A 19,208-nucleotide genomic window follows, 5' to 3' on the forward strand; every position below is an offset into this window, starting at 1 on the left:
CATTTGCAAGCAGCAGGCAATCTACGACAGATCCTGCAAATCCTCTGTCTTTTGACTGAGATTTTACACGTAACAACCACATTTAGCCTACCTGTGCAACCTCACAATGCCACACAACAGCAGAATTGGCTGGATTCTTTTACTTTTTAGACCAATCGGAGCTATCTCATGATAAGCGGGAGGCCTGGCCAGCAAGGAGAGTGGTACAGAAAGCAAGCGAACAAAGGCAACCGAAGAAACCCTCTCCCGTTACAGCCATGTACAGATATGCAGGCATTTGCATTCAGTCATGGCAGTCGTGATCCAAGGTCGGCTTGATGGAAAGTGCACAGAACTGTCAAAGAAAGGAGGCATACTAAGGTTGTCAACGGAGCATAGCTAAGTTTATTAATTACCTCTTTATTTCTAACAATACAACAGCAAGTATCCAAAGTATTCTTTAGAGCACCTTGATTGCCATTTGCCATGGGAAGAATAAGAAGCATCGTGAGCGCTAGCATAACCATAAGAATGTCACACAAATGGTGTGCATGTGGCCTATTACCAACTCCCTCCTTGCTTGATATGGCTTGCAGAACACTGATCCCTTTCACAAAACATCAGAGAAGGTTGATGACAAAGTGACACAAAGTTGGAGTAATTAAATACTAAGTGCTGCAAAGCTATGTGCAGTTGAGGAGCATTCCCTTCACAGTAAAGGACCTCAGTTTCAAGGGTGCTAGGAAAAAAATTAACAGACTTCAGTGGAAGGTGGCATGACAACGAATCAATAAACAACTTGATGATAATGACTAATGCAGCCCTTGTCAGAGTAATAAAAGGACAGATGGACAGGAATGTACAAAGCAAGCCCAGTTTCAAGCTTCTAGCTACCGTTGTAGTAAATGAAAACAGAAGCGGAATGCTTTAAAATGCAGGTTTCTACCCTATGTGTCACTGCAAAAGACCTTTTTTTTGTAGTAAATGAAAACAGAAGTGGAATGCTTTCAAAGGCACGTTTGTACCCTATGTGTCACTGCAAAATACCTTTCAACCATCGCGCAGCGAGAACACTCCTGAAGCAATACTCCTTCATGCTTGAAAACTCACGATGTAAAAAGAAATGTGGGGCCCTTACACTGTGTCCATGCACACAACTTGGAATCATGTTGGTATATGTATAAATCTATGCTTTAGCTGATTTGTGAGGAATGCACAGGCAAAGAAAGTCATCCTCTGTATGTAATCACAGGTTCACAAATTTAACAAGTTTCATTGATTTCTGCTTAAGCAAAATGCTTGAACAATATGAATGATGGATGTGGCTATGTCCCCACGAATAATGAAACAACACAGAAAATGAGAAGACATTCCTAAACAAAAAACCTAACACACACACATTTAGTTCACAAAACTGCATTCAGCACATTTCTTAGTGAGAGAAACAAAGAAAAAATAAATTTCAGAAGAAATATTCTTACTCCGAGCACGTCTACAACAGCAAAGCGTGGAGTCTGCAAAGAGAATGAAGACACAATGTTATGCCCAATTTTTTTTTAAGGCACTTAATGAAACCCACAAGAACAGTTAAGGCAACTATTATCACATTGAAGGAATGTAAACATGCAGAAAAATCACAATGCAAAGCCCTCTAACACATTATATAAACTAGAAAATGTCTCAAAAACGCTAGAGATATGGCATACTGGCCACTAAGGTTAAAGCAACTCGACTATTCGCTTCTTTGTAGTGCAAGCCATTTCCCATAACTGCATCTCCAGCCCAGCTAAGAGTGAGGTTCCTCCCACTCCTGCCAGCATTCAGTATGCTGCAAACACATTCCTAGTTGACATTTCCATAGCAATCGTATGCTTCATGCTTCCTGTGCCAACTTTTGTGGCAGCAAGTAACCTTCTTTCACTCTGCACTCTCGGTGTATTTCACAGAAGCACAGCAGTTGTCATGCTACACATCTTAATAAATTTATGAGCTGAGTATGATATGTCCAGACATACATTCTCTCACTGAACACACCAGTATGTGAAGAGTTTGCTGCAGGCACATCAAAACAGGAGTTGACCCTTTTATATATTCACATTCCCTGCACGGCACTTACTACAACAAAGCAGGTGAGGCAGATTTACTGCCAGATAAAAGGTACTCTCCAGGGGTGTGCGAATACTGAATGGTAGATTTTGAAAGGAATAAAGAATCGAATCCAGAAAAAGAAAGCTGAATATCAGATCGAATATCAGAAAATTTATTACAAAGTTTAATGCTTGCTAGAATTTAGGAAGCTATCAGTCACTTAGGTACCTAGCAATCAAAGATATACATACAGCACAGTCTACAGTTATTAAAGGGAACTTCTAATTTGTATGCCAGTACTGATCACAGCTGAGTTCTAGTATGTGAAGGTCGAAAATATATTTTATCAACAGAATCAAGAGCTATTTATAGGTGTGTGCAAATATTCGAAAAGCTTGAATATTATCAAAGATCATATTTAATATTCGCATTCGTTTGGATATGAATATTCGAATCACATGGAATATACTCCTGGCTGTGTTTGACCAAGCACGGTTCTTAGCATTTGTTTCTATCTAATATAAGCATACTGAGGCGATACTGTGTTGAATTTTGCTATGATTTTGTGCTGCTAGCGAAATTTCGCTTGTAAAGCACACTTAGCACTGAACGTCTCAACTTTGCGGGAAAGCCAGCCTCTCAGTAGCAAGGGGCAGGGTTTGCGGACAGCGAGGTGCATTTCTTTTTTCTTTTCTTTCATTCTTTTTTAATTTTAATTTTCTTTTTTTTTGCACTGCCACCCCCAATTCAGAGCTTACGGCCTGACAGTAAGTGCAATGAGTGACGACTGGCACAAGGTCAAATGCCTCCGACTTTACAGGCATTTGATCCGGTATAGTAAGGCACAGTCTGGTGAGTACAGCTAGCGGAAGTTTTCCAAGTTAACATTAGCCAGATACACAGACTAGTTTTTTAATTACCACTGACAATGTAATTGCAATGTTCCAAAATAACAAAGTAACCCAATTTGCTAATAAATGCATGTGCATATCATTATTTGATATTCAAATCTAAGTATTCGTATTTGATCCGTATTCGAAAATTCTGATATTTGCACACCCCTAGCCATTTTCCCTCTGCAGCTAAAGGATTAGTGACGTTATGCTGTACTGAATATCAATGAGCTTCTCAGTTTATTTGTGGACCTGTGTTTTATGGCAATCTTTTTATTGCATGGAAAGTATTGTTGTTGAGTTTTCCTTCAGGATACAGAAGGGATTTCCCAGCCTTCAGGCAGGAGGCTTATCATAAGGCTAATCTGCACGACAATCGCGCCCCGCGCATCGCGTGACTCAATCCCTACTTTATGCGTACTTTGCCTGCCATCGTTTGTACTGTGCAAGTCGACTGCAGTCGGCTCCGATGGTGAAGAGCAATTGTCACTGTCGCATTCAGCATCATTTGCCACCCAACAAATATTCTGAAATCGGAATTCGTACGAGACACCTCACTAACAATGAAGTGAGGCGCTCACCAGCATGGTATCGAGCACCAGGAACTTTGCAACATATGCAACATGCGCCACTATGCGGGTCTCTACACCGAATACTAAAAAATTCGAATAGTAGGTATTCGATTTGCAAATAGAATTACAGAATTTTCACTTCATTCGAGTGTTCGCACACCCCTAGTCTCAAATGCAGCACTCAAAAGGTACTACGGGGTTGATTTCAGATGAGAAGACTCATTTAAACGAATATGAGTTACAGTGAGCCTGCAAGCCCTTTCAAGTCAGGCTCTCAGCAGCCCTATTGTACTTAGTGAATGACAAGCCAAAGATCCCAACACGAAGCTGTCTTGCTACTACATAAAGTGGTATGCTTGCTACGCCACTAGATGACACCGCTGGCTTCAGTGATTTTAATTGTCTTCCAGCAGGTACTGTGGGTAAGGGCAAGAGTAGGTTATCGCAGAAGGGCTTCTTTTTTCAAGGCGTAAGGTAGCTGTATCATAGAGTGAAGGCTGACTTCAAGGGACAAAAAATATTTCACCAATTTTGTTTTAAACAGGGAAAGATGACAATGGAAATCAACCACTGCTACAACAGACATTTGGCAAAGGTACAGGTCACAGTCAAACCCAGAACTGGTCGGAGAGCCTCAGCAATGGCAGAACGTCTGTATATCACAATGAAAGCTCTCAATGCCCTTCAAGTGGGACTAGTGGCACAAGCAAAAAAAAAAGAAAAAACATCCAAGTAGTCACTCAACCACAACTGATCTTTGCGAAGCTTTTGAATTTTCTGCCAAATATGATTCACCACTAAATTTTAATTAAACTGACAAAGTTCCACATCACAGCAATTTATGTATTGACTCATGAATGAAAAGCAGCACCGAGCACATGTGTGCACAAAACTGAAACAATGTTGTGGGAATTAGCGCTACTCCATTTCGAAGATTACAGCTGAAGATAAAGATGGAGCTTTAACTAAATTAGAACATCTGCTGTCTCAGCATGTCACCAAATTTTCCATGACTGAAAAAACGATGACAGGTTGAAAGCAGTACAAAGGGCATAATTTAGCTTTTTGTTTTTAAACAGGAGAAATTACACAAAAGGAACTTGTGCCAGAAAGGCCCAGTAATAGAAAGCCTAAAAAAATTTTCTTAAGTGTCTTAATCAGTTGTCTCATGATGTAGGATAACACATCAAACTTGCATCATGACAATACACCGGCCAATCCCTCGCTTTCCTCACATGAATTTTCCGCTTGTACAGACAGCTGTTCTTCACATTCTGCACCTAACTCCCACGACTGCTTTCTATTCCACGATATGAAAATGATGGCACACAAAGAAGGTTTGAGATAGTATATAAGATTCAAAGAACATGGCAAGCAGCAAAGGAAGTCGCAGAGAAATATTTCCACGAGTGCATGCTCTGGTCTAGTGCTAAGACTGTTAGTACTAGTGTGTTTGTGTAGAAATCCTGGCACCTGTTTGGAGAACTCACCATCAGAAGGCAATATAATGGAAAAATATATTGCACTATGCATGTAGAGGCCTGACATAAAGCACACTTTTACACAGAACGTATCTACATTGCGAGTCGCTCGGTGCTTCGCTCATACTCTTTCTTCTTGTTACCCCTGCAATGTTTCTCACATTTTCGCGTGGATAACTACGGAGATTAACACCCCTTTTATGAAGTGCTCTAGGCACATGTTGCAGCTGTGGAACCAAAGTCAGTTAGTGTTAAGATGTCGCCCATATGCCAAAAATCTTGAGAAAAGCAACTGTATCCAGTTATTCCAGTCCTCATGATGTCTTCTCGTTCCTAGACAAAAAGGTGGATATTGATCATAGAATAATTCCTGGGCTTGTCTCATACAAATCTTAGTTTCTATAAAAAATTGGCGCCTACGAAGTCAGCCTGTCACCTTACATCTGCGCACGTGAAAACATGAGCGATCATAGAATTTACAACTTAGAAAAAGCATATGAACCTAAGGTGTTGCCTTAGGAAGACAATGCACAGAAAAACATGGCAAACAATTTTTAGAGAAAAAAAACAACGTAAAATTCTCACTAGTAAATAAAGCTTTCGGTTTTTCAGGATTATTCATGGTTGCACAGTGTTATGTAGTGTTATGACTGAAACTTCATAAAACCACAGATCCATGTAAAAAATGGCTTCCTGAAGGGACACTCCAAGTTAAATGATGAATGAGTAATAAATACTTTATGTTTTATGCAGCTTATCCTATGAGTGAAGCAGTATTCCTTTAGTAGAAAGCTTTGCTGCTGCATAGAAAAAGCAGCTGCTAAGTCAGCATCAAGTTTTTACTGATTATTTGAAGTATTGCAATAAACTGTGCCTCTAACATAAGTGCCTCATTTCAGTTGACGTTTTTTTATTTTGAAGCACCAGCAGTCACATGTGTCCCTCTATAAGCAAATTTAGTGCACTTTCGTGTGTGTGTGTGTACGTGTGTGTGTGTGTGTGTGTACGTGTGTGTGTGTGTGTGTGTGTAACCATACTAGTACGACTGACTTTTCTCTTTCTCTCCAAGTCTATATGCACGCTCACTAGTAGCATATATACGTTTCACCAGCATCATCTCACAAGAGGTACCTTGTTGCACATGCCAACATATTTCCTTCCGTTCTCTTCCACTTATAAAAGTAGTGCTTGTGTGAAAGCACATACCAAAAGTTAGAATTTCGTTCTGAAGTTCCCACTCCCCATTAGTCTTTCTTCCTTTATTTTTGGAAACAAATAATTAAACATTTCGTTCAATATATCTAAAGCCATTCATTTCTAATTCATTTATTAAATGATCTCATGTGGTAAAGTGTTGCTTCTTTTTAATACAAGATGCACAATTACCGGAAGCTCGACATGGCAACAGAAATACAAAGCATATGTAGTCTACTCAAAAATTTATTGTAGTTTGTGACTTATCTGTAACTGTACGATCAACTTATATACTCTATGTTTTCAAGAAACATTATGCAAAAGCATTTTGAGCCACAAAGCCCAAAGCAACATAACCATTCCAGGGAAGCTGGAAAGAAAAAATGTGCATACCAGACCAAAAGTTCTAGAAGTATACCTTTGCCAGTGACCACAGACAACTACCACTAAACCGAGGGAGCCAAAATGCTACCAAGTGAGAGCAACCCTAATTACTCCAGTGACTTACTTTGCATTTTTGTACTTGGTTTGCTTGTTTCTATATCAGGTGGTTTTCTCTACTTCAATCCAAAATGAATCGTTCAGCACAAGAGCTTTCTCACGCAGCTCAGAATAGACTATGTGTTTGGGTACATCCCTCAGAAGAAACATAAACGAGAAGTTACCATTACTTCGATCAAGTTGTTAAGCTAGTATAATGAAGACAATTTTTAAAATGCTTTTTTTCCTACAATGTTTTCAAGAACTTGCAAGACATTTGTTACCATGCGTGAATATAAGTAGATCAACAATATTACAATGTTGTTCATCTATTGTGGACACGAAGCTCTGAATCAAACATAATTTTAAAACAAACTCGCTAAGTATAGATTTCCTCTGTTTACAGGATATTTTTTGGCATTCCAGGCTCCCCACAATAAGGTCTTTTCAAGACAGCGATATTTTCATTTGGGCCCAATGTCATCTCGCAATACTTAAGTAGTTAGAAGACAGTGTCATGCACACAGACAGAGAAAGGGAACAAGAGGACGGTGTGCTGATTGTCAACTGCAGTTTACTTTAGAAACATGGAATATACACCTTTCAAACCCCCGACCTTGCAGACAGGAACAATTTATGTTATCTGTCCATCTATGTTCTGTCTGCCAGGTGGCGGTTTTGAATGGTTTATATTCGACATTTCGACAAGTGCAGTTGAGAGTCAGCACACCGTCCTGTGGTTTCTTTTCTCCATCTGCACCCCTGGCGCTGTTTTATAATTATGCTATCACACCAACTTGCCCAGCTGTCCCTACGTTTTCTATACTGAAACATTGGAAAGTCACACTGCAGGTTCGACAGCGATGATTGCAATTTTACACAATGTGAAAATGCAACCAAGCTCGAGTAGCAATTGCTATAGTTATGAGGTGATCACCAAGAAAAATTCAGAAAGAACCATGCCTTTTGACTGTCAAAGACCGCATTAGCTACATTAAAATCATTACTAATTTCTGACTGACGATTATGGTAACACTCCTGCTAACATTTCAACTGCCTTTCTCTCAATTAACTTCACTTCACTTCACTTTATTTCCTTAAAGACCCTCATGTGAGGGTATTACATAAGGGGTGGGACACATATAGGTTAAGTAAACAGAAAAATGTTGAACGAGTTATACAAACAAAAATGATTATTGTGATGCAAGCGCACGCGTAATTTGGTTAAGGAACATAGATGGGCATGTGATGGCAGCAAGTTCTTGGGGAAGGTCGTTCCAGTCGCAAGCAGTCCGGGGGAAGAATGACGAAGCAAAAGTTGCTGTGTGTGCTCGTGGTCGAGACACCTGCTGCTGATGTCCGCTGCGAAGAGAGAAACGTGGTGGGGGAGGGCAGATGTAGGGTTCCTGTGATAGCTCGGAATAAAAGAATTTATGAAATAAGCTCAAACTAGAAATGTGGCGACGAAGTGCAAGAGTAGGTAGGTTGGACTGCGATTTCAGAGATGATATGCTGATATCAAAAGAGTACGAGGAATGAATGAATCTAGTTGCCCTGTTTTGAACTGATTCAAGTGAATTAGCAAGGTATACTTGTTTCGGGGACCAGATGGGCGATGCGTATTCTAATTTTGATCGAACTAGTGATTTGTATGCGAGTAGCTTAACATGCAGGGGGGCAGAGTGGAGATGACGCTTTAGGAAGCCAAGCGTTTTGTTAGCAGATGAAATAATATTCGCGATATGGCTATTCCACGTGAGATCATGGCTAAGATGAACACCGAGATATTTATATGATTGGACAGGGTCGATAGGAACGTTAGAGATAGTGTAGGGAAACAGGAGAGGATTACTGTGACGGTGGAAAGATATATATTTGCATTTGTTTATATTAGGTGTCATTAGCCAGTCGTTGCACCAGTTTTCTACCAGATTTAGGTTATTTTGTAGGGATTGTTGGTTAAAGGTGTCAGTAACTGTTTTGTAAATAACGCAATCGTCGGCAAACATCCGAATATGGCAATCTAATTTCTGAGGTAGGTCGTTAATATAAATTAAAAACAAAAGAGGCCCAAGGACGGATCCTTGGGGTACCCCTGAGGAAACTGGTAGTAAGCTAGACATTTGTTTATTGATGATGACTGATTGGGAGCGATGAGTCAAGAATTCTTTTATCCATGCTAGTATGTCACAATGCAAGTTTAGGCTGGAAAGTTTCAGAAATAGGCGGTTATGGGGTACCTTGTCAAATGCCTTAGCAAAGTCGAGGAAGATTGCGTCGGTTTGGAGATTAGCGTCAAGGTTGGCATGCAGGTCGTGAACGAAAATGGCTAGTTGAGTCTCACAGGAGTAACCTTTACGAAATCCATGCTGTGATGAGTGAAAGAAATTATTTGAGTCCAGAAACTGCATTGTTAAAGAGTAAATGACGTGTTCCATGAGCTTGCAGGGTATGCTGGTAAGTGATATGGGGCGGTAGTTAAGTGGTGAATCTTTTTTACCCGACTTGTGGACTGGGACGACCTTCCCCACTTTCCAGTCGTGGGGTATGATACCTGTAGAAATGGACTGCGAAAATAGCAAGCATAAAAACTTGGTAGACGTGTGGCGAGTGTTTTTTAAGACTTTTGTGTTTATTTCATCAATGCCGGTAGATGAAGAAAGTTTTAACGTATCTATAAGAAGGGATATGCCGGTTTCTGAGAATGTAATGGCTGGCATTGCAATTGTGAGGTCACTGGCTGTCATGAGGGGTGGTGGTTTTTGTTCTTTAGTAAATACAGATGCGAAGGCAGAATTAAATATGTTAGCGCACTCAACGTCTGAAATAACACGTCCAGAATCGTCAGTCAGGGTAACAACGCGCGAAGATTGGGGGTTTAAAAGCTGCCAGAATTTAGTCGGGTTATCTGTAAGTATGTTTGGCAAATCGATGTGGTAAAAGGAATGTTTAGCGTTTTTTACTGCGACCAAATACGCCTCTTCAGCAGCGTAATATTTTTCCCATGCGCAGTCTGTTCTGCTCAGTTTAGCACTACGGAAAAGGCGTTTCTTTTTATTTTCTAATCTTCCCAGTGTCTTGGTGAACCATGGCTTGTGGTGGTTAGCGCGGAAGCTGCATTTGGGAATATATTTATTAGTCAGTTCATTCATTTTATGTTTAAACATTGACCAATTTGTGTGGATGTCTTGTTCGTCAAATGACCCCTGATATGATGGAAAAAAGGCCTCCAATTCCGCGTTGAAGGCCTCATAGTTTCCTTTGTTGTAGAGAGAAATTGTTTTTTGGCAAGTTGCTTTTGTTATTGGGGTGAAGTTAAAGCATGCATGAATGACTTTATGATCGCTGATTTCACGGAGATAAGTAATAGTGTTCAGGCTGTCGGGGTGGCTAGATAGTATGAGGTCAAGAATGTTAGCAGTATCTCCGGCGATGCGTGTAGGCTGGGTTACTAGTTGGGCTAGGTTAAAAGTTAAGCAGACATCCATAAATTCACGGGATTCATCCTGTCTAAAAATAGGATAATTAGGGGCACACCAATCTATGCCAGGATAGTTAAAATCCCCAAAAAGAAGAATGTGTGCCTTAGGGTGTCTAGTTTTAAGTTCGTTTAAAATGTTGTGAAGTTTACGGGGGAATTCGGGGCTATTGTGAGGGGGTCTATAACAAACGCCAATTAATATAGATACTGGTGTGGCGCGACAAAGGAGCCATAATATTTCAAGGTCTGATGAGATGTTTATGCGGGAACACTGTAGCTTATTGCTTGTAGCAATAAGGACGCCACCCCCTCGAGAGTTTGTGCGATCAGTGCGGAAAAGATTAAAGTTAGGTAGGTTACAAAGAACTTCAGCGTCACTTATGTTATCAGTTAGCCAGGTCTCTGTCAAGATGAGCAGGTTGCTGCCCGTTGAAGACACGAGGCTGGACACAAGATCGCTCTTTGGAAGCAGGCTGCGTATGTTGGTGTAGATAACCGAGAGGCAAATATTCTCTCGAGGGGTGGTATCGCACAGATTAGGCTTGTGACGATGGCGAGGTAAGCGCTATGCTATTTCCGTAACCGTTTCTGTGGCGGCATCGAAGGTGTAGCGTTTCTTTCCGAGAAACAAAGTCTTGTATCGCAGGGAGAACGGTCCGGTTTTTGCTTTTGCAAATGCAACAAGGTGTTTGCGTGCTTTACGAACTGGAAGGGAAAAGTCTTCTCCAATGCTGAAATTGGTGCCCTTTAACTTGGGCCCATTTGAGAGGACAGTTTCTTTTGTTTTATAGGACAAAAATTTAACTATAATCGGCCGTTGACGGCCATCTTCGTAGCGGCCCAGACGATGTGCACGCTCAATTTGACATGGGTCCAAGGTTATGCGTAATTTGTCACGACAATGGCGGATTAGCAATTCTTCCGATTCAACGAACGTTTCGCGCGAATTAGAATCCGAAAGGCCATAAAATATCAAATTGTTGCGGCGTGACCTATTTTCGGCGTCATCTAACCGAGCTTCAAGGTTAGTAACAAGAGCAGCAGTCTTAGCGGATACAGATTGGGCAGACTGCAGATCAATTTTGAGAGTTGAAATACCCTGGAAAACATTTTCTAGATCTGCTACGCGCTTGCTCAAATCAGAAATAGTTGTGTCAATAGAACGCATCTGATGTTTAAGGTCCTGTACATCGGTTATTATTTGGTCCTGGCCGGTTGACAACGTCTCCAGCTTAGCAAGAACACGGTCCAATTTGTCAGGACCAGGGTTCGTCTCTATATCACCCGACAAGAGCAGGAGGGATTTCATAACACCAAAACATTCACCAGCGACACAAATGCAACACTGCAGGCTCGGCAGCTGTACCAGACAGTAGTTGTTAGTTTTTTTAGCGAAAAGGCAGCATGGTTTACTGACCTGCATTGCGAAAGTCAGTGGATGAGAAGGCTGTGTCATGGCACAGCCACCGAGCCCACAAAGCGCAGGCGGGAAGCGGTGCTCTTTATACGCTGGCAGGAACGATGTTGTCGCTGTCGATTGCGCTTTCCATCCGATGTCGAGGATCCAGTGGGGGAGCGCGGCTTTCGTCGACGCTTCCGAGGCGCTCAAAACAAGGGCTCCGTAGTTCCCGTTGCAGAACGGCATTTCCAGCTGTGGTATGACGACCGAGGAAACGTTGAAGAATGCTGGCAAGACGTAGGCGAAGGTAGTCACGAGTACCTGCATTGCGAAAGTCAGTGGATGGGAAGGCTGTGTCATGGCACAGCCACCGAGCCCACAAAGCGCAGGCGGGAAGCGATGCTCTTTATACGCTGGCAGGAACGATGTTGTCGCTGTCGATTGCGCTTTCCATCCGATGTCGAGGATCCAGTGGGGGAGCGCGGCTTTCGTCGACGCTTCCGAGGCGCTCAAAACAAGGGCTCCGTAGTTCCCGTTGCAGAACGGCATTTCCAGCTGTGGTACGACGACCGAGGAAACGTTGAAGAATGCTGGCAAGACGTAGGCGAAGGTAGTCACGAGTACCTGCATTGCGAAAGTCAGTGGATGAGAAGGCTGTGTCATGGCACAGCCACCGAGCCCACAAAGCGCAGGCGGGAAGCGATGCTCTTTATACGCTGGCAGGAACGATGTTGTCGCTGTCGATTGCGCTTTCCATCCGATGTCGAGGATACAGTGGGGGAGCGCGGCTTTCGTCGACGCTTCCGAGGCGCTCAAAACAAGGGCTCCGTAGTTCCCGTTGCAGAACGGCATTTCCAGCTGTGGTACGACGACCGAGGAAACGTTGAAGAATGCTGGCAAGACGTAGGCGAAGGTAGTCACGAGTACCTGCATTGCGAAAGTCAGTGGATGAGAAGGCTGTGTCATGGCACAGCCACCGAGCCCACCTTTGCCTTCCTAATTTATTTTATGTCCTGTCTTCTACTTGGCCGAGCATGTGCTAAGAGAGTGACACAATAGGCAGTGACTCACGTGCTGAAACGAAAGAAACTAAGCCAGCGGTGCAGATTCCTGCTGAGCACATGCCTGACCAGATTTCACATTACACTCCTTCACACGAATCTCACTGCATTCCCCCATCACACACCGTTGCCACATTTTCCCTCGCATTCTCAAATTTCTTTGTACCCTCTCCAACTACTGGTCAGGACATTGATGCGCTGAAGTATCGGATCATTGCAAGGAAGCTAGTGCCTAAAGCAATGCAGTGCACACACATTCTCATCTTCAGGTGAACAAGCTGGAGACTCCCCAACAGCAAGGGAGCGGTCGTCCCTGGGACGCAAGGCTGATAGGACACGTGGGGGAGAGTGGCATTGAAGAGCACGGGCTGCATGTTGAGGATACGAATGCGCATACTTCCCCCTGCCGTGCAGGGATGCACAACCAGATGGCACCTCCTCCATTATGTCCGCGGCTGGCGGAAGCTATGGCCTAAGAAGTTCACCTGCAATTTGTTCATGCCCAAGTCAGCCAGAAAATAAAAAGAAAAAGAGAAGAAAGGAAGAAAGAGAAAGAGAAATCAAGCACGCAAGAGTTTATTTAAAAAGGAATGAAACTGGTCAAACAATGTTTTCCTTCTGTTGAGAGCCATTTCTAATTTTTGGGCACATCATGCTTCCTATTTAATGGCTTGGTTTAAACGAGTACCAGTCGCTACTTGGTCCAGGTTCATTCTGTCACAATGATTTCTGTTAAAGTGGCTCTTAGGTTCCAATGGTATGCCCAACACAGTGTTTTAAATTTCAGGAGGAGCAGATATAACTGCAATTTTATATGTGAAAAACCAACTGATCTCGAGTGGCAAATGATACACAGGGCGTCCCAACTTGCACACACACCAAGATTTTAAAATATGCAAAGGCCACGTAGCTGGACAGAACCAAGGTAATGTTTGCCATCGCTTGGAGATCCTCGGATTTTTTTCATTCCGCGTAATCACATAATTAGTCCTAATTTATAAATGAACTTCTCCAATATTATAATTAGATTAAATGTGTCCATAAGAAAACTGTAGAGCAACATGAACAACCAGATACTGCTATCTGTTGCTCCATATGTGCTACATAAATGTTTCTATAAGCGTGAAAGAAGCCCACAAATACATGCAAAATGCCCCGAGTGGCCAGTCGCGTGGCAATTTTGCGTGTATTCACAGGCTTCTTTCGCACTTGGAAGAACATCTAATGTAGCACATTCTGAGCAAGAGAAAGCTGTATCAGTAGTTTTTCATGTTGCTCTACAATTCCCTCATTGACATTTTTCATTTAATTATAATGTTTGAGAAGTTGATAAATTAATTAATACTAATTATGTAATTAGGCAGAATGCAAAAACTAATACGAGTATCTCCAAGCGACTGCAAACAACATTACCTTAGTTCTGTTAAGCAACATAGCATCATGTGTGCATATTTTTAAATCTTGGTGCATGACAGTAGGGTCACCCTGTATAGCTGAAGCCTCTAATAAGAGTCCCATATACGAGGCGATCATATTCCTTTTCCAAAATTTTAGAATATCACCAGTGGCAGACAGCACAATTCTTGTCCTTCAGCTGGATTGTTCGAAGAGGCAGACAATACTAGCACGAGAAATTGAAAGGCTTATTCAACTAATTAACAAAAATTCACTAATTTCTTAATTGCTTTATGGCTCATATTGCTATTTATAAATTGTAGCCAGTGAGTTTGCAAGACATAATTCAAGAGCTTCGAGAAGAAAAATTACGTGAGCAAGGAAAAAATGACAAAGGCTTCGTCGGAGCCCGTACAACGTCCAAAGTAATTTTTTCCCCGCGCGTCGTTCGCAGACCACGCAGAAAGAAACGGCGAGTTCATAAGAAAGTGGGAGAAAAAAAAAAAGAACGTTGAGCCGTATGCGCCAGTCACGCCTTTTATCACGCATCGTCAGCTTGTCTCGACTCGCGAGGTTAATGGAAGGAGACAAGGCGGTCTCAAACTCACGCGCACTCTAGTACCCATGGCCAAAAAGTTCAGGCGGTATAGATGCAACACAGAAACACTGCTTATGGTGCTGGTGCAGCTTACTTACACGTTAAGTCGACAGTACTGACGATCGTAAAAATCGAATTCAGACAATGGTGCCGGCGAACCTCTTCGGCGATGAACGCGAACTCTCCTGCGATGCACGTGCCACTCCACTCTCGTGCGCGTGCTCCAGAATGCGCAGGAGCACGCGCGCCACCTTGGCAACATTAGAACGGTTCTCGTGCATACGCTACACAACCATGATAGGAAGACGGTCATCACTGCTGGGACCAGCCACGGTTAGACACGGGGCGAGCGTCGTCGTCCGAGCCAATGAGGAACGCCGAAAAGAATGAAAGATGGCCGCCATCGTTGAGACCGGCCACGAAGCGCGCGTCGTCGTCCGAACAACGCGGAAAGCCGAAGATAATATCAAATGGCTGTCATCGCTGAAACCCATGGAAGAAGGAAAGAACTAGGAGGCAGGCTCATGTGATTCTGCTAGCCTCGGCAAGTCAATCTCTCTGAAGCCGACCCTCTCGCACAAGGCCCATCTTTGGCGTAGGAATAGACCCACATTGTTGCCGGATCATTCGTGATTGTTTGGCACGTGGTAACGATTAGTGGGTTAGTGGCGCCTGCCGCCAAATGCATGGAGGCACTTATGGCATCTTCGGTTGGTCGTTTCTGAGCGCTCTCACAGGCGGCGTTGTCTTCGGCTGGTTGAAAGAGGGTGCGCGCCCTGCGTTCGGCTGGTTCATCTCGATCACTCTCCTCCATCTTCGAGCCCTCTGAGGCGCTCAGAGCCCTGTCGTCGGAGCAGCCGTCGCGATTCAAGCGTTTCCCGCAACGTCATCACATCACAGCGTCGCCGCTGTTAGCGACGGTCCGCAGTAAGACCTAGGCCGCTGCATGCTGGCGTCCCGACGAACGCTCGTCCGCTGGCTTTCCCGGCAGCGCCGGCAGCTTTGGATTAGGCGAAACATCGGACATTGGCAGTGCTCACGTGCACTTGTTATGCATCTACCATTTCCTTCGAGAACGAGTCAGACGATCGGCTTGCGCGCTTGACCTCTACCTCTGAGTTCGGGGAATGCCGGATCTGCCCGACTCGGCTTGGGGGGATGGAGGCAACCAGTCGACGATACCGATAGGAAGTATTACGCGTAGGTTTCTGCTGCCGCGGCCGTCGTTCTTCGCTTCAAATGCGTTTCCTTGAAACGTGGAGAAAGACTGGGGAGCCAGACCCATGACGACATAATTTTCAAAGCATCACTTGCGCTGGCTACTGCAGTTAGCGCTTTCACCTCGAAACCTCTCCAGAGTATGCCCCGTGCGTGGTCTATTGTTTCGTACCGTATTGTTGCGCACCGTAAACTCCGGCGCGTATTTTCTTGCCAATTTTACAGCGGAGCGTCATGCCTTTACCGTCCAAGGAAATTTTCGTGTCGTAAGAAAAAACTCCCCATACGTGGGCCGATCCCGGAGATGGTGCAATGCCGGGCGATCCGAGGCGAAGGTGAATCAGCGTTAAGCACTCCCCATACCTGGGCCGATCCCCAAGATGGTGCAATGCCGGGCCGACCTGCGACGGAGGTGAAGTAGGCGTTAAGCGCTCCCCATACGTGGGCCGATCCCGAGGCTAGTGCAATGCCGGGCCGACCGGTGGCGGAGGTGTAGTTCGCCATTAAGGAAGGGCCCACATACACAGCTTCGCTGGTCATCCTTCTTCACAGAGTGGTAGGGCACTGAGATTTTTTTGTTCCGCTGTCTTGGACCTATATAGGATGAGGTGAGAAGTTTCGCGGAATAGATATTTGTCGCGCGTTTGCTTAGTAAAAGGCTCTACTGTGCGTCTTTCGTTGTGAAATAAATAAATAGCATTAGTCTGCCCTGTAACCGCCGAAGTCGTCGCTTTCCTTAAGCTTTACGTCCACTATATGGTAACATAGTGTGGTGCGACGTCATTACGCTATTGAAAGGCTGTTGAGTTACCGCCGGTCTGATGAGAGGCAGGAGGCATTGAGCAGAACGACAGCGTCGATTGCGGCCGTCTGCCATAACAATGGGCCGTTAAATATAGTCGGGGTCTCCGGCTCGCCAGTCCATCGTTGGGCCGTTGGGCACGAGATAGGACGATTTTTTTTCACACAGGAAAGCAGTGCTGAGGACCCTGGACGCTCGCTTTATCGCCTGCACATGTTGGCAGGGGCAAAATGCATCATTGTTTGCCAGAAGATGCCCCGAAATGCGACGAATCGCCGTCGGAAGGGCGACTTGGTTGCCTTCACACGTCTACAGTGCGAAAGCTTTCCTCCTTTTCCTGGAACCGCCTCGAAACGCGACCAGTCGCCCTTGAGGGGGTCCTCGCGAGTTGCTTGGCGCAATGCAGATTAATCACCCGATGCCGTATAGTTCGCTACAGGCTTGGCGCCTGTCTACTGCTTGCTCAAGCGGCGAGCCGCGTGGTGGGTCGGTGCGTTACTCGACTAACATAACACCGTCTCGACTGCTTTACGCACATATACTCCTTCACTCAACCTAGGCGTGCGTTCGCCAAAACGACTATGTGCACATATTTCAAAACCACCGCAGCAGGCGCGACCAAAGCGAGCCGACTAAATCTGCCGCTTGCCTATCACATCGGGGCCTATTTCTCATCATCCCATTCCTCAAAATTTTTTAAGACTAGGCTTGAAGGTTGTCACGTGACGCTTCATTTTTCCTTCCTCCATGCTAGGACCCGCCATGAGGTGCGCGGCGTAGTGCGAACCAATGAGGAAGGCCAAAAAGAATAAAAGATGGGCTGTCATCGCTGGGGCCACGGCAGGGACCGTAGCTTCCTACAACAATTGCCAGAGGAAACTTTGCCGCTGCGATCGTAATGATGATTAGTACATGGATTTGTCCGAGCTTCGTTTTTGTGGCTTGAGACGTTCTTGTGGGCTTTACCTGCCTTCATTGTCTTAAATTTCAAAGTAATCTATGATTGCCTAAATGCAGAAAACCCTACGAACACGCACAATAGCTAATTACAGCGGTTCAGCTTGTCAGAGAGAGAGAGATAAAAGGAAGACAAGGAGGCTAAACAGTCAAGAGTCCGGTTGGCTACCCTGCGCTGGAAGAAGGGAGTAGGAGAATAGAAATAAGGGAGAAAAAGAGAGAGATGGGGTGGCCAAATCGAAACGCGCCAAGCATCTCAATGCGCTCGCTTGCCCGCGAAAAACTCATGAAGGTGTTCTATGCAGCTTGTCGATGCGTGCGTACGAGGCCCGTAATGGTTTCAGTAACATACTTCTGCACTGGAGGTCCTGTGTTTGAACCTTGCCGTCAGACAATTTTAAAATGTTTCTTAATATATTTATTAAACAGCTCTTCGTTTAAAATGAAGTTCACAAAGTCACGAAGCAGTTTGAAGCCAGAAGGACGAAGTGTAGGCAAATCCATGTACTAACCCCACTTGATGTTCCCGTAAAACCTTTTAATATAGAAAAAGTAGCGTCATCCATTGAAGATTGCCACCGTCCTCTCCTGCGCTTTCCCTATTGGCCTCGAGCTCCACCACTGGAAAAGCTGGCGCCACCGTCGGCGTGACGTGCTAGGAGGGATCACGTGGGCATAGCGGCCGCGTCGGCTGCTTCGGGCGCGCCGAAGCGAGCTGAAAACGAGTTTAAATTCCCTCGTACGCTGCGGTCCTCATTTAGTGGCGAAATTTTCCCGCTTCGAGTGTCTCCTTTACAACGCTTGAAAGCACTACAATAGGTAGTGCCTGCCTTTGAAGGCGCGCAACATGGCAGGCTACTGCTCGGTGCCGCAGGGCCGGACGCATGTAACGGAGGACGGTGTCAGCCTTATTCACACGTAGCCACAGGACAAGAAGCTGCGTGAAGCTTGGCTCGCGAAACATGAAACCGGCAAACAGTCATTGGCTACAACTCGGGTATGCAGCAAGCACACACGCGAGGAAGATTTCTGCTACGGCGCCCGGTCTGCGATGTTCTGAAAACGCGCACTGAGACGCTCGCCCGAGTCCGCTGCCCGACTAATGTCATGGCGGTTTGGCCTATGAACTTGTCGATGCTATAGATACTGGCAAGTTCAGTGGAGTGGAAAGGCAGCGGTAAGAAGCACATTTAAAAAAAGCATGGCATATGGTCATGTTTGTGTTATGAATTAATGCACTGGATTACAAAAAAAGGAGCAGCGGGAAATTGCACGCTGAGAACACCGATAAACATACAGTGCGACGCAACTCAAGGAATAGTACTGAAAGGTCGAAGAATTTAGAAGAAAAAAAAGATTGAATCGTCGCGACGGCACATCACAGTCCCCGTATGCGTCGAAGTCTCTACAATGAAATTATTTTTGAACAGCTCTGATAGCGCCCACGCAACAATGGTTGCTTGTATACTGTCAAATGCTCATATTCTGCGGCCTAACGCTCATGGCACGGTGCGAAAACGCGCGCGCGGAGAAAGCGACACAGTGCGCGGACAAGCATGCAGACGCGCAGCCTGTCGCTGCGAATCTGCGCGATCGCTGCATTGAGGCTT

General features: G+C 44.6%; 2 protein-coding genes across 9 annotated transcripts in view; one reads left to right on the forward strand and one right to left on the reverse strand.

Annotated features, from left to right (window-relative positions):
* Positions 1-19,208, forward strand: part of LOC139052024 (uncharacterized) — a 266,591-nt gene that overhangs the window by 181,101 nt on the left and 66,282 nt on the right. The gene's annotated exons all lie outside the window — the stretch shown is intronic.
* LOC139052022 (histone acetyltransferase KAT5-like) overlaps positions 1-19,208 on the reverse strand; it is a 181,327-nt gene that overhangs the window by 142,989 nt on the left and 19,130 nt on the right. For 2 of the 7 annotated variants that reach the window (XM_070529092.1, XM_070529094.1), the window contains exons 2-3: positions 12,884-13,113; positions 1,461-1,493 (exon numbers count right to left, since the gene is read on the reverse strand). In XM_070529092.1, the coding sequence (XP_070385193.1) occupies positions 1,461-1,493; positions 12,884-13,072 (222 nt within the window). In that variant the 5' untranslated portion in view covers positions 13,073-13,113. Of the gene's footprint in view, positions 1-1,460; positions 1,494-11,585; positions 12,242-12,883; positions 13,114-14,719; positions 14,882-19,208 lie in introns of those variants that run through there. The other 5 variants (XM_070529096.1, XM_070529095.1, XM_070529093.1 and 2 more) reach the window with 4 other exon arrangements.

Source organism: Dermacentor albipictus, unplaced genomic scaffold (genome assembly GCF_038994185.2).
Source record: "Dermacentor albipictus isolate Rhodes 1998 colony unplaced genomic scaffold, USDA_Dalb.pri_finalv2 scaffold_17, whole genome shotgun sequence".
NCBI lineage: Eukaryota > Metazoa > Arthropoda > Arachnida > Ixodida > Ixodidae > Dermacentor > Dermacentor albipictus.